Source organism: Pangasianodon hypophthalmus, chromosome 12 (genome assembly GCF_027358585.1).
Source record: "Pangasianodon hypophthalmus isolate fPanHyp1 chromosome 12, fPanHyp1.pri, whole genome shotgun sequence".
NCBI classification, from domain to species: Eukaryota; Metazoa; Chordata; class Actinopteri; order Siluriformes; family Pangasiidae; genus Pangasianodon; species Pangasianodon hypophthalmus.
In genome coordinates, this window is record NC_069721.1 from 5,094,136 (window position 1) to 5,110,762 (window position 16,627).

At 39.6% G+C, this 16,627-nt stretch overlaps 1 protein-coding gene across 11 annotated transcripts in view; it reads left to right on the forward strand.

Moving 5' to 3' along the window:
* The window catches only part of tanc2b (tetratricopeptide repeat, ankyrin repeat and coiled-coil containing 2b), a 173,066-nt gene that overhangs the window by 103,753 nt on the left and 52,686 nt on the right, over positions 1-16,627 (forward strand). For 9 of the 11 annotated variants that reach the window (XM_053238589.1, XM_026915009.3, XM_053238593.1 and 6 more), the window contains one exon: positions 13,573-13,689. The exons of the other annotated variants lie outside the window; for them this stretch is intronic. In XM_053238589.1, the coding sequence (XP_053094564.1) occupies positions 13,573-13,689 (117 nt within the window). The remainder of the gene's footprint in view (positions 1-13,572; positions 13,690-16,627) is intronic. 11 annotated transcript variants of the gene reach the window in all.

Sequence of the window (16,627 nt, forward strand, 5' to 3'; positions counted from 1 at the left end):
CATAAGGGCTAAAATTTAGCAGCAGGCTGCCAGCAATCCATTATGGTCTATTCCATCCTCTAATGATGATAACCCAGGAGGTGCCATTATCTAAGAACATCTTGATGAGTGTAGTCTTATTGGATATAATGAGCTCTGTACCTTTATGCTGTTCTGTAGACCCACTGGTTCTCAGGGGTATGCGAAGCACAGCTAGGGGGTCTGTGATTTTTTAAAAGTTTGTTACAGTGGTGGAAATTACAACACCCTTATTAAATTTATTTATTACCAAGTTCAATATATAGTCACTAATCTGTTTGACTTCAATTGAATGGGTTTACTCAAAACCTAAAAATGTTAAATAATAATAATAATAATAATAAAATAAAAATAAAAAACAAGTAGGGCTATAAATTATGAATAAAAGGAAAGGGAATAAAAAAGCTCTACTGCTCCAAAGATTCAAAATATTCTTGCACACATTTAAATAATGAGCCTAATATTTAAATAGTTGGATTATGTTTATAAAATAAATCTCTACTGAGGGTTTTTTCAAGACACTACTGAAGAAACCACAACTTGACCCCTCTGTTCTCTCCGATCAGCAACTGTCCAATCGTCAACACACCTTTTCTAACTAAGATTTTGGACAAAGTTATTGCCCAACGCTTTCAGTCTGTTGATCAGAAGCATCATAGCAGAGAATCAGCGCTGGTTAAAGTGGTAAATGACCTACTCTTTGCCTCAGATTGTGGATATACCTTTGTTTTGATACTGTTGGACTTGAGTCCAGCATCTCACTCTACTGACTGTGATAGTTTAATGGACAGGTTTTAAAACAAGATGGGTTTAGACAGACAGCCCTTGCCTGGTTTAGATCTTATTTGACAGACCATTACAAGTTTATTATTATAAATTGACATATGTCAGACCCTAAAGGTACAGTATAATATCCCACAAGCCCCATAGATATTGTCTAAGCTGATGACACACAGCTATATTTGTCAGTTCAGCCTGATTCACAGAGCTTCGCAAAATGGCAGACTACGTAAAAGACATAAAAGCTTCCTTCTTCTAAATGTTTTGCCAGAACAGCAATACCAGGTTTGGGTACACCGAAATCTGGCTCTAACTTTGTTGTGTTTTTCCGTTTTTAATTCAACACACCTTTTGCCCCAAACCTCTGGAACAGTGTGCCAGAGAACCTTAGGAACACTCTGTAGCTCAATAACTAACTGTTATCTCAAGTACCGTGTTTTGACCTTCTAATCTTTTATAAAGCACTTTCAGATTTTGAACTCAGTGAAGAATTATACTGTATATAAATAATGATGATAATTATTATTGTTATTGTTATTGTTGTTCGTTGTTATTAGGCAGAAAATGTAGTGTAATTGTGTATAGAAGGTCTATTATTATGGTCCTGTCAGATTAGAGCTATTTCATCAGTCCTATTATCAGTTCTCACAAGTTTTAATTATTGAATAAATGGACTCTCATTCAAATTGCGGATTCTATTCTTTTTTTCCTTTTAATTATAATTTTTTTTTTTTAATAAAATCCTTCAGCATTGTCTGTTGGCAATTGTCTCTCATGTCTCAAATCAGGACATTAGAGCACAGCTGATAAGGTCTACAGATTTGCCATTTATATCCACTGAGTCACACCCAATGTCACTAAGATGGATATTAGTTTAATGCGCAATTATCCTGTTATTTTCCCTGCAACCAACAAGATCTACTTCATTCTGCCTCAGTACAACATTCTGTGCTTCAGATATTATTGCAGAAGTCATTACAGCTGGAATTTTGTCTGGTTTTGTTCTAATGCTAACAGAGTGCTGTATGCTACATTAGCTGCAAAAATGATGCCCACACAATTACACTTATGGTTTACATTTATTCACTTAGCAGAAAGTTTTATTTCACATTATTTATAAATGAGCTCAGAGCTAAGCATTTTAAGGGTAAAGGCTCTTTGGCAATCTTGAGAGTTAAAGTTGCGTTCGTCAAAATTAGTCAAGATTGGAGCTCTTGGTAGGTAGGTGGTAGGTGAACTACAACAACAGTAGAATTTTTTTTTTTCCTTCTTGAACCCACTTCTCTTTCCTGCCATAAAGCTCTGCCCTCAGAATCTGTGGTGGCCAGCAGAGTTCAGGTAACATTAGCATTTCAGGGGATTGTGAGGACATTGCTTTCAAGTGATGAAGTAGGCTGTTTGTTAATTAAGGGCATTGCCTTACTTTGTTATTTAGATATAGTTTAGATATAATGTTGCTTGATAGGGACCAAATACACAATATAGCCCACATCTTATCAGTGGGGTTGATATCTGTGGTCCTCTTTCTTAGCTAAAACAACAGTTTGACAAGTTGTTAAAACACTGAATAGCGTGACTGTAGGCTGGTTTATATCAGAGAGGCTGTTTGTTTTCAGAAACCGAGGTAGACGACATGGATCAACAGATGGCTACATCACTGCTCTCCCCTCAGCAGTTACCCATTTTTACTCTTGGCAAACTATAACATTCCATTGCATTTCCATTTAACTGCTTGAAAGCCAATTAACACGTGAAATTTGGCCCAGTGATTTGCTGCTGCGAGAATGGTCAGGAGTAGCTTTGCTATTTCTCTTTGTATTGAGCTGCCATGAGATTTTCAGCTGACCATGACTACAAGCTTTAGCTAGGTAGCATCGTTTGCTGCAGAGCAAGCTAGCATTACATACATTTCTGTGCAGGTGGTTTGTCCAAAGCATTACCTTATCTGGCTTTCTAAGTTATAAAAATGTACGTACTTGATTTGTCATATAAAGCTGGCCATTTAAACCGTTCAATGCTTTATACAGATTGCATTTACACACCTGCATTGAGTGCTGAACTTGTGAGAATTCTCCATGGTCCACTTGGTCTATTGAACATTGTTTAGAATTGCTTTTGGAAAGAGGCTGAAAAGGTTTTTCTTGCTTTTCAAGCAAGAATCAATGGTGTATTGGATCACCTGAACAGGTGTTGTTGGTGTTTTAAATGCTGATAATCACACTTTTAAAAGTCTCAAGTAAACATTAGCCAATTGTTTACAATTTTCTTCACCAGACTTCCTGATTGTGGATATGGATAGAATTTGATGACTTTCTGCTTAGAGATTTGTGTGTTGTAAATGTATAAGTTGAGTCCACCGAGGCTAATGAGTGTGTGGTTAAATGTTTTTGCTGGGTATTTAAGTGGATATTAATCTGGGGGAAGGTGCACGAAGACCTGTTGGTGTTCATGTTCTTGCCCAGGTTACCATGGTGATGTGGGCTCCACATTCACGAGCTTGCTGTGCTCGATATGTCACACTCTGTGTGTGAGTGTGTGTATCCGTGTGAGTATGTGTTGCACAAAGGTATTCACTGCTGCTCATCCAATTTCACACTGATATGCATGTGCCACACAATGTCCATTGTCCACTCGCTCTCTTGTCAACAACAGCGATGCAATCTCAGACAGCCCATATACACACAGACCGACTGCATTTTTAGTATTCATGTTCATTTTTCAAATTCTGAATTCATTACTGTGAAACGGCATTCTTTTAGATGGATTGGCTTACACCCAAACCGTCCTAGGGCTCATATGCTCTCCCTGACAATCACTACACCTAATTTTAGACCCACTACTGAGCTCTCCACATACAGTATCCTGTTAGCGTTTATTTTCCCTATTGCAAGATGCCACAAATGAGAACAGGAATAATCTAAATCATTCCACTCAGTGGTCTACTACAAGCATTTCATTTTAGGATGAAAAGTACTAATGAGGAATTAATTCTGGAAGCTGTAAAACCTGGCATACATTGTTAAATATTTGACTAAATCGGCTTATTTTTCTGGATAAATCTCGGACTGAAAACCATGGTGTCCGGAGGCAGAGATGGCTGCGGGTGCAAGTTAAAATGCTTTATTTTAACTGGCAAACAATTCCAAAAACAGAAGGCAAAAACATGGTGAAAAAACACAGACAAAGGTTTGGCGATGGGCAAAGAGACTAGGGTAGACAAGAGCAAAATCTTTAACCAGGAAATAAAATGAGAATCAAGAGCTATAGATGTACAATCACAATAATATGGCTTGGTACGTCTGGAGAATACTCTTCACTGAGCAATACTTCGCATTGTGTGCAAGTTTGGAGTGTGAAAGTGATTGAGTCCAGGTGTGTATGTGACTGTGAACATAACAGAGTTTGTGTGTGTTCGGTGTCGTAGTCCATAGCGGCCATGTCTGTAGGCTGTGAAGCAGATTGGGAACTGTGGTTTACGGCAGACATGTTTGTAGTCCGCGATGCATACTGGGAGTTGTAGTGAGGTCCCGAATCCGGCACTGATATGACACTTGGAGCCACAAAGACAAGAAAAGAATATTTTACTATATTCATCACACTGGAGGCAGATGGTACCATTATCCGATCAGATTCACCAGAAAAGAACGTAAATGACAGAATACACCAAGTCACAACTTGCTCTGTCCATCCTGCCTTTGATTATATGCCCTTCAAAAATAGTTTCAAGCAGTTTTTAAAAAGCTATTGCTACCTTATTATCAGTAAACCTGGGACTATGAATATGTAAATCGGGATGTCTGTTAGAGATGTGCCCCTTGCCTCTGTCATTAGCAATGCACAGTGTATTTGACCTTTGCACTAAAGCTACTGTAGCAAAGCTGAAGCGATCTCACTATGCTGTAATGACCACACACCTGTCCAACTTGAAGTCTGCTAAATTGTAAAGACTTGCTAGCCACTGCAGCCATTGAAGCTCAGTATGTTTCTGTAAGGTGATCTCCTCACCTTTGTGTCATTTCTGCAGAAATTTTCCAGATACTATAATCCCATGTGTGTCGATGAAGCTGGCCATGAAAAGCTCTGTTCTTGTGAGCTGTTGGCTCGAAAACCTTGACCTCTGGTGCTTTATCTTCCTCACTCAGAGACAAGAATCTTAATCTTTTCAATCTCAATGATAAATTTAAAGACCTTCAGACATGACTGTTCCTTTCAGGACAGTTTCTACAGCCATTAAACATCATCAATATAGAAATTCCTCCACGTAGTATATGTCACTACAGAATTAACCTTTTCTTGGTTGTTCTGCTTGCAGTTTCTTAGAGCTCACACAGCCAGGTGATGAGGTTGCACCAAGCAAAAGAATAACCATGTTGTCGTCTGTGATCAGCCTAATGTTCACATGTGCTTTAGATTTCCAGAGAAAAATTAGCCTGCCACAATATTCCAATATTTTGCAGAAACTCACAGATATGTCAATATGTCAAATGTGGTTCCTGCAAAAGATCATTCATAAGTGTCCTACATTATATGATCAAGTATCCACCAAATCCTGTGGCGCTCCAAATCATTGCTCTCTCTTCTAAACCTCTCTGCGTATCTTTTTCTTCAGCAAGTCATGAGTCATGACCGTGAAAATATTCACAGTTAAAATATTGTTTCCACTGAGCTTCTGCTTTAAGTTGTCTGGTTGCTGCATCACTAAAAATGGCTGTTTGGTGGCTTTCATTCTCAAAAGCACGATTATCAGAGCATTGCACTGACCGAAGCCACCAGTTGCCTTCTATACAGGTTTATCCGTTTAGGATCACTCAGGAATGTCATGTGTCATGCAGCTCTGTTGTGTAAGATATTTTACTGTAACTACAGAGATACTGGGCCTCATTTATCAATCTTTGACCAAAGCTGTCCGTGAATGTTTTTGTTGGCCAAACTGCCCATCAGATTTACAGAAGTTCTCAGGAAATGCTGAATTTCTTCATACTCACATGCGTATGTTGATGAATTTACAGTATTTTGTCCAAATTGAATTGGCTAATGTTATTTTGTCCAATTTGTCGATTTGTTTTGGATGGTTTCTTTCAAATCTTATACAAAATATGAAATGATTGAGTTTCACAAAATGTTCATTAAATTCCTGCGTACAAATAAAATTTAACAGTGTAAACTGTAGAAAGTTTGGCCATTTATATGATTTGATATCTATTAATCGAGGTTCACATTAGGAATAATCTGTATATGTACCTTTATACAAACACACAAGCTCTCGAATGGATACCAACTGGATTTTCATGAATGCCACGTTTCTTGTGTAAATAATCTTGTCAAGAGTTTATGAATAAATCTGTTCATATGTAGTTTGACAAATCAGACCCAGTGTTTGTGATACCTTGAAACAACCCTGTTACCATTTTTGTAGACATGCCTTCTTTTAAAACCATCTTCTCTTAATTACACAAGGATTGCTTCTCTTGCTAACATGCAGGTATACCTATTCCTGCTGAAAATCCGCCGTTTGAGTGAGATGCACATTCTCAGTAGGAGTCTTTTTCAAACAGTATAAGATCAGTCTAGATAGACGGCAAGAGCTTAAAATCATGCCAACAGTTCTTATGCAAGGTATAAATTATGTTTCTATATCCAGTTCTGTCAAATTTCTCTCTTTTATTGTCGTTTTATATTTTCTTATTTTCTTCTTTGTGCTCAATTTTAGTCCATATACTGTATACTGCAATATTTTTCTGTTTGTGTTAGACTATAATGAATTTATTATACAAGAATGCAGTACATAAATAAAAGTTGGTTTGATTTGCTTTAATTTGATTCGAATTGTTGTTGTTTTCAAAGAAGTATTGGCTTAGGTGCCTTCAGTAGGTCTTCGTCAGCATCTTTTTAATATTTGTATATTGCCTGTAAAAAAATTAATACGCTTTATTTGTTGTAGTTCTCCAGAGTCGGGTATTGAGTAGTAACTCAAGAAAATGAGACCTTTGATTAGAGAATACACACAAACACACACATACACATTTCGTAGGTAATCATCAGCATCTTAAATCTAATATGGGCAGTTACAAAAAGTCAGGGGAGGGAACACAACAGTGGAGGAGTGTAGTGTGAACCTGAAGATAAGTCAGGCTGCTGCATTCAGAATCAGTAGCAAGAGGTGTATTTGCTTATGTTGGAAGATCAGCCAGGTGTGAGTTGAGATCTTGAGATGATAAGAACCTGAAGAAGAACCTGAATGACTTCCCTGGAAAAAACATTGTACATATGTAGAGATGAATATTGTGCATGTATATGTATGTAGACTTCTCACAGGAGACATTTCCAGCAATCTATAGAAGCTAAACTTGGGTAATGAGCATCCATCTGTTACAGAATGGAGACGGAAGCGGATGCAAGTGCAGATTTTGTTTCTTACAAGTGAAACACGCCATGAAACAGAAACGAGGAATAGCGAGGCAAGGTAACAGCTTAAACATAGCATGAGTAGGAGAAAGCGACAGACAGCAACAGCAACAACAAAAGACAAAAGCTAGACACCGAGTGCTGTACAAGACGTGACTTAAATACAAGTGCTCATTAAACATAAACGTAGATCAGGTGCAAAAAGGTCATGTGACGTGAGTGTCGTGAACAGGGGAGGTGTAGTGGCTGATGGGAGTCGTAGTCCTGCACCGTGTTGGCGCAACCATGACACCATCCATAAAGAGAGTACTGCTAAATAATACTAATAGGGGTGTAATGATACACAAAATTCAAATTCCATACCATAACACTTTCATAGCAAAAATAAGTATTGCCCTAATATGTGCCTTAATTTTCCAATTTTCAAGTGAATAAAATGTTCAACGTTACAAAAGTACAACAATTAAAACTTAATAATGACATAGTGTTTGTGTGATCCATTCTTAGTGACGTATAATGAAACAAAAGCTGTGCGTTATAATGCAACAAAATTAAACACGGCTAATTAAACATTAGCTCTCTGGCCAAGCTTTCACTGGTGTGACGCTCAGGAGGGCATTTCTGAAGCAGGGCTTTTATTTCCCATTCTGCTGTTAGCTAGCTGTTCAAATAAGGTCTTAAATCTGCAGCTATGAACGTCACAATCGGCATGGTGATTTCTTTAAGGTTTTTGTCTAGTTCCACCATCACGGTGATATAATTCAGCATAATTCAATCTAGTAATTAGAAACTTGTTTAAATTAAAGTTAGTATAAGCAAAGAAATCACATTTTGATGAGAAGCTCAATATTTTTATGTAAACTCTGCATAATATTATCTGTTAAATCTGATCAACCACATAGTCCCTTTTTTCAGAGTAGTCAACATATTGACAACTTTGTAAATCAGAGGAAAGGGTTAAAAAAGGGGGGAAAATGGTAGGAGATGGGAAGGTGAAGCTTTGTCTAATAGGAGGTTGATGTCTCTAAGGAGAGTGAGTTGATTACCATGGACTAGATAGACACTACTGAAGATGTTCAGTTCAACTGGAAAGTTTACCAGTAAGGTGATAGACCTTAGTGATAATGTAAGGTTTGTCGTGGAAGATTACATCAACAGCATAGTATATAACAGATATATATTTTTAAGTGGTGACAAGTGCCATGGGTATGAAGTACCATTTCTGAGATATACATAAAGCTGTGGAGTCAGTGGTACCAAGGCAGAGGATAGAAAAGCAGCTGTTGCAGAATTCCCTGGAGTGATCCAGCCAGGAAGCCTTGGAGAGAATCCAAGGCTGAGATGAAATCAGCTTTCTGGACAGCGGCTTGTCAGTTCCAGAGCCAACCTGTGATCACTGTCTGAGATTGTAACACCTGTTGTGGATCGGCACGTGCTGGAAAAGAAGGAGCAGTGGCTAAAATGTATCAAGATGTACAAGTGTACTTATCTGAGGAGAAGGAAGACCTGGAAGACTGAAAACCTCCATAGACATAATGCACTTGACATGCACTGTATTTTCCTTAGCAGATAAGCTAAATGTCTTCCATCACTGTGTGACCTCTACTACTGTGGAACTGCAGGACGGTCTGCATTTGCAATTACCATGCTCAGAGCACACACTGAATGAAAATTGGTGACCTGTGTGGATTTACTGGCTTGACTGGTTCAGAAAATACAAAAAGTTTAGGGCGGAACAGTTATACATTCATTCATTGCACACATTGGGTTTTAATTTCATTTTAGTTTTTATTTGTAAAGCGCTTTTAACAGCAGACTTTGTCACAAAGCAGCTTTACTGCTTTTCTCTGCATAAATTAAACCCATCATTGTTGATGCGGACTAGTTAAATGCAAACTGTGTAGTTTTCGTATCCTCACATGAACCTCCAAATACACATATACAGTACATACACTCACAGATGGATCCCAGTTGTTCAGGAGCATCACAGACACATGGAACAGATGTTTTAGCGGCAGAATGTAACATTTTGTACAATACAACACATTATTTGGAGACTAGAGTTGTATACGGTATGTAGTTCCCAGCTTTGCCCTCTGTAAATGCATCTTTACTTCCACTGTGCCTGTGTGTGGTTGTGTGTGTACACTAATGGTAGGTGGTACAGAAATGAGTCACTGGCGAAATTTCTCTGTCAGTAAAATGTTTTAAAATTCAATAGTCGAGCAAAACTGGGCTCTTATAGGCAACTTGTGGTTTTGACCTATATGCTATTTGTTGCAAAACTGCTTATTTGGTCTGGAACCAAGGCGGTACTGTTAGTGAAAACCATAAGGTAAATTATATAACTAGCTAGGTAGCTGTTTCACAGTGTATTTAAGGATCTGGTTGGGAAGACAACAGTGTTCTCACAAGGCATGACATCTATGCACCCAGGCAACCCATTTATGTGTAATTAGCCATATAACCATATATTTACATGTGACTTGTTTTCTAACAGCATCCTCGTGAATAGACCCCATCACTTCCCAAAAACAAGTTAATTCACTTTCCATCTCAATACTGAAACTTCACTATTTTGTCTGTCAGTTAATACTTCAGTAACCAGGTCCAGTTTTTCTGAAAATGCATTTGTACAGACAGAAGGCTGAAAGGTGACACACAGTAAACTCTTTCAATATGTGGTATTAGCCTTTAAATCACAGCCGAGTACACTGAGGACACCAGTTCATCATAGAGCATCATTTACACCCACATCCACACATTTACACCTAGGGGCATAGCCAGTACACCTACTGCCATGTGTTTATGAGGTGGGAGGAAACTGGAGAACTGGAGGAAACCCACAACAATGATAATTCAATATTAAGATCCATTTTTTCCCATCTCTCTGTCCATCTTTAGAATGAAGGATAGTTTTGTTACTGGGCCATTAAACTAATCAATGTTTTTATTGACTGATCTCTTCATTTGTGAGATGAGAAAAATCATACCCCATTTAGTAAGTTAAGCTAGGATAACGAAAGATTTATCTCTGGCATCTATCTCTAACAACATTAGCCAGATTAAAGCTATTAAAATATGTGTGTAAATAGGCACATTTATATACTACTGATAATACTTATCATTGTGACTATAAAATTAGCAAATAATTCAGTAAAGTGATCGCAAACTAGCTAGTGCATTACCAAACTTTGAGCTGTAGTCCAGATAAAGCTGCATCCTAGTCAGTGCTCATGATGAACTGTATAATCATTTTAAATAAAATGGAGTGCTTATATGTTGTGTGATTTACTGTCAGGTAAAATATAGTGTGAATTGATCTAACCTTCAGCAGCAACATTTTAGCAAAGTCTATTGTGCAGTGTTTAAAGACCAATCCAGGCCAAAATGTGCTAAACAACAACCAAAAAAACTCCTTAGGCATGGGCATGTTGAAAAAGATTGACTTCAGCCATCTTGTGAAGGCCATACAAAGCTGTATTTCCTTTCAGGAACAGTGCAACATTTAGCCATGTTCCTTCTCTTCTGTATAGGATTACTACTGATATGACTACTTAGGCCACGCTGCTATCTACTCCTGATTATGTAAGGCTTTCATGGTACTGAGTGTACAACCACAAGGAATTTAAAATGTGCTGCCTTACAGCTCGATGTAATGACTGCATGGGCTGAGGTGGGAACAGTGTGTTCTGAAACAGTATAGAACATCAAATGCTATAAAAAAGGCAATGAAAAGCAATTTTTTTAAATGATAGTTTGGAAAAAACTAACTTAATAACACTTATTCAGGATAAGGTTACTCATTTCCATATTAATGTGTGTGTTGGTCTGGGAAAACCTGTCAGCTGTCACTGCAGCTAAAGTTAAAATGCTAGAACTTATGATTGAGACACATGGAAAAGAGAAATACATTCAGATTGGGAAAGTCTATAGTTTTTAGAACTATATATACTATATATACACTCACCAACAACGACCATTAATTATCTAATCAGCCAATCATGCGGCAGTGGCACAATGCATAAAATCATGCAGATACAGGTAAAGAGCTTCGGTTATTGTTCACATAAAACCTCATAATGAGGAAAAATGTGACCTTTTTGTTATTATGCTGCCAGACAGGCTGGTCTGAGTATTTCAGAAACTGCTGATCTCCAGGGATTTTTCACCTAAAGTTTACATAGAATGGTGCGAAAAGCCAAAAAAAAAAAAAAAAAACAATCCAGTGAGTGGCAGCTCTGCTGGAGGAGGGGTCTTGTTGATGAAAAAGGTCAAAGGGGAATTGCCAGACTAGTTTGAGCTGGCAGGAAGGCTATGGCAACTCTTTACAACCACGGTGAGCATCTCAGAGCACACAACATATTAAACCTTCAGGCGGATAGGCTAAAAAAGCAGAAGATGACATCAGGTTCCACTCCTGCCAGCCAACACCATGAGACTACAGTGGGCACAGGCTCACTGAAACTGGACAGCTGAAGATTGGAAAAACATCACCTGGTCTGATAACGCTGAATTTCTGCTGTGACATGCAGGTTGTATGGGTCACAATCTGGCAACAGCATGAGCCTATGGACCCAACCTGCCTTGTGTCAGCAGTCCAGGCTGGTAGAGCTGGTGTAATGGTGTGGGGAATGTTTTTTTTGGTACACACTGGGCCCCTTAATACTAATTAAGCATTGTTTGAATGCTGTGGCCTGTCTGAGTATTTGTTGCTGACAGTGTGCATCCCTTTTGGACACAGTTTACCTACTTTATAATGGCTACTTAAAGCATGATAATGCACCATGTCACAAAGCAGAAGTTGTCTCAAACTGGTTCCATGAACATGGCATGAGTTCACTGTATTTCAGTGTCCTCCCCAGTCACCAGATCTGAATCCAAGAGCACCTTTGGGGTGTGATAGATTCACAGCATATACTGTATCTTAATTATATAATACACTATATGGCCAAAAGTATGTGAACCCTTGACCCATATGTGCTTGTTGAATATATCATTCCAAAGTTAGTCCCCCTTTGCTGTTATAATAACCTCCACTCTTCTGGGAAGGCTTTCCACTAGATTTCCACATATAGCATGGCTGTGGGGGTTTGCCCATTCAGCCACAAAAGCATTAATGAGGAGGAGGCCTGGCACATAGTCAGCTTTCCAGTTTATCCTAAAGGTGTCCAGCGGGGTTGAGGTCAGGGCTCTGTGCAGGCCATCTGAGTTCTTCCACTCCAACCTTGGCAAACCGTGTCTTCATGGAGCTCGCTTTGTGCACTGGGGCATTGTCATGCTGGAACAGGTTTGGGCCTCTTAGGTCCAGTGAAGGAAAAGACATTCGAGAAAATTGTGTGCTTTTTGGCAACAGTTTCCGGAAGCGCCACAGATGCTTGTGATGATCAGGTGTCCACATACTTTTGGCCTTATAGTTTTGCTGTTTTGCTGTTAAAGTATATGTATAGCTGTTTTGTATTAAAGTAACAAATAGGCTTTTGTTGCATCAGCAAGAGACAATGTAAGCTGTTGCAATGCTCCAAGGCTCAGCCCGGACCATTATTATGAACCTGTCTGCTTGGTCATTTTTGTGTTAAACTTGTGTCACGAAATAAGCATCTACAAGTTTGATGCAACAGACAGGTGAAAGCTCAGATTTAAATTTTATAACAATGATATCAAATTACTGTCGCACATAATGCCATTCTGGTGAGTGGGCATCTACTCTGTGCACTGGAAATTTGTGCCAGTCATGCTGCATTTCCTCCCTTAGTGGACCTAAGAGTAGTCTTTGACCATATGTACATTCCTAAATGCATTTAAGTGCAACACCAATCAACCTACTACTAAAGTAATATATATTTCAGTCACATTATTGCATTTCACATACATTAAGTATTGCTGTATTGACATGCCCTTATATAGTACATTTCCAAAGCAAAGGGGATGCAATTTAAAGATGTACTGCAATAATATTAATACAAAAAGTGGCAATAATACAGATTAATTATATAAAAATGTGAGACGAATAGGAGCTCTGAGAAATACGAGTGTGTAGAATGATGAAATTTAAGGTCAGGGCCATTAGTTTGCTACCCATAATGCCTTGCACGAAACATGAACTCATGAAAGTTCATACCAGGACAAGTGTTTGTAAACACTACACAATTGTATGTTGGCTTGTTGACCATTGTTGTCCTTTTTTGTGTTTTGTCTGTCACACACACACACACACACACACAGTCTGATCTGTCATGTGTTTTCTGTTCTGACCTTGGATCTTTGTCCTCCCCTCTGACCCTTTCGTGTGTGTGTGTTTCTTTGTGTCTGTGTGTGTGTATGTGTGTATATGTGTTATGTGTGTGTTGCGTGCATGCATCCTCTCAGCCCCTCTACGGAAGCTTAAGTTTGTGGAGAGCCCTCGCATACCTGAGTTTGACCTTGGCTCCCCTACACACACCGCTTCCGCTGCACAGAATCCCAGCCTGGACACACACTCACCTGGTAAGAACATGACATGTTTCCTCACGTCTGTTGGGATTCGGGGACTCTGTAGCACGTTTTGTGTTTACATGTTGACACGCACGTTACTGATTGTGTCACATTCAGATTTGTTACTATAACCACAAATACAGTCCTGTGTAAAGACTGGCCTGTGATCTCTCTCTCTCTCTCTCTCTCTCTGTAATACAAATAGATAGACATATATAGGTTGAAAGGGAGCGAAATAGACAGATACAGGCAGAGAGAGAGACATGTAGAAATAGATATACAGAGAGAGATAGACAGATATAGATAGATAGAGACACACATCATATATATATACTAGATAGACAGAGAGAGACAGACAGATATAGAAAGTCAAAGAGAGAGACAGACAGATATAGAAAGTCAAAGAGAGAGACAGACAGATATAGAAAGTCAAAGAGAGAGACAGACAGATATAGAAAGTCAAAGAGAGAGACAGGCAGACAGATATAGATATACAGATGGATGGTTTTATTGGGTGAATGGATGGATGCATGGATGGATGGATGGTAGGGTAGGTGGATTGATGGATGGATGGTAAGTTGGATGGTTTTATGTGCTGAATGGATAGAAGGATGGATGGATGGATGCTGCCCTCCCTCTCTCCAGTTGTTTTCTATGAACTTCTAAACATTTTGCTGACATCACACACAGGCCACTGCAGCTCCTTCTCGTCTTCACTTCTTCTCTTCTTCTTTCTGTGCAGTGGTGTGTAGGAAAGTAGGGTGCCTATAAGTCATACAGAGTTTTTCAGCATTTACCAAGAGATGAGAGACACTGCAGCTCAGCAGAGAGAGAGAGAGAGAGAGAGAGAGAGAGAGAGAGATTATTTCCACAGGGCTGCACATAGCAGGCAGAGTTGCACATAAGCGTTTAACATCTTACAGCTGCAGAATGTAGCTTTATACACTGCAGATACTCTCTCTCTCTCTCTCTCTCTCGCTCGCTCTCTCGCTCTCTCTCTCGCTCGCTCTCTCTCTCTCGCTCTCTATCCCTCCCACAATACAGCTATGAATACACACCTTACCTTTAGTATAATTCAGCTAAGTAAATTGTTTTGACGTAGAAAAGGCAGGTGACTAAAGCTGTAGTAGAGCTGTAGTAGAGCTGTAGTAGAGCTGTAATAGAGCTGTAATAGAGTTTATTAGGACAGCACAGCTGTGTCACGATTCATCACTTTATAATGCGGTGTTAATGACGTTTTATCACATTATAAACACTTAAAATAGATCTGTGATATATTATATAATTGATGATTAATTGTCTGTAATGTTGATAGAGTGTTATTTCCCAGTGTGAGACAGCCGAGTAATGACTGGCTTCACTTACACTCATGAGTCAGCCACCCAGCAAATATACACTCTCACTCTCTCTCTCTCTCTCTCTCTCTCTCTCTCTCTCTCTCTCTCTCCCTCTCTCTCTCTCTCTCTCCCATTCTCTGTCGTACTTTCTGCTTTCTTTTTTCAGCAGATTTAGTACCTCTCTCTTTTCCGTTTCACCTACTCTCTTTCTATTTTTGGCTTGTCGTCCTTTCTTTCTTTCTTTCTTTCTATGTTGTCAGTCAGCTACCTATAGAGGTCTACTCTCTCTCTCTCTCTCTCTCTCTCACACACACACACACACACACACACACACACACAGTCTGCCACCTATAGAGGTCTACTCTCTCTCTCTCTCTCTCTCTCACACACACACACACACACACACACAGTCAGCTACCTATAGAGGTCTACTCTCTCTCTCTCTCTCTCTCTCTCTCTCACACACACACACACACACACACACACATACAGTCAGCTACCTATAGAGGTCTACTCTCTCTCTCTCTCTCTCTCTCTCTCTCCTCTCTCTCTCTCTCACACACACACACACACACACACACACACAGTCAGCTACCTATAGAAGTCTGCTTACTGTTTTCTCTTTCTTACTCTCTATCAATCTCTTCTCTTTCACTCACTCTCACTGTAACTCTTTTTTTCTCTCTCTCTCTCTCTGTCCATCTCTCTCTGTAACTCACTCACTCTCTCTCTCCCCCTCTATGAGCTCTGTATTTTTGTGTCATGCCTGTGTCTCAGTGCTGATGTCCCACCTGATATCCACTCACACTGGGTTTGGCATGCTCTTTCTCACAGCCACCCACTCTTTCTCTCTCTCTCTCTCTCTCTCTCACTCTCTCTCTCCCTCTCTCTCTCTCTCTCTCTCACACACACACACACACACACACACACAGACAGACAATCCAGCACAGGAAACGGCGCCCTCCCTCTTCCTATCACACGGCCTGTTGCCATAGCAACCATCTGTCTTCCTTTCTCGTGGCGCAGAAATGTGAGGATGACAGGAGGCATGGAGAGAGAGAGAGAGAGAGAGTGTGTGTGTGTGTCTGTGTGTGTGTGTGTGTTTGTGCTTTCTCTTCATATTTCTCTCTCACGAGGGGGGAGAGCAGGTCATTTCAGTGACATGTCCATATGGAACGTTGTTCAGTAATTTCATGAGCTCCCTTCACAAGCCAAGCTGAGAGGTACCCATTCTGAGATGAGCTGTGTGTGTGTGTGTGTGTTTGTTGGCTTGTGTGTGTGTGTGTGTGCGTGTGTGTGGTGTGTGTTTGGCAGCAGTGCACCTTCTCATCTTCACACCTGTGTATGCTATTCATTTTAGATGAGAAAGCATTATATATCACACTCCTGTTATTCTGTGTATTATATATTTATATATATATATATATATATATATGTGTGTGTGTGTGTGTGTGTGTATGCCTTAGTGCATGAGTGTGGGCTGTTTTGTGCGTGTTTGTTCTTATCCTGTAATGGAGTGTATTTGAGAACAGAGCGTAGGCACTGAGGTCTATACATGGACTCGTCTCAATGCGCTGACACAAAACATCCCTCAGGCCGTTCGTGCACTGGTG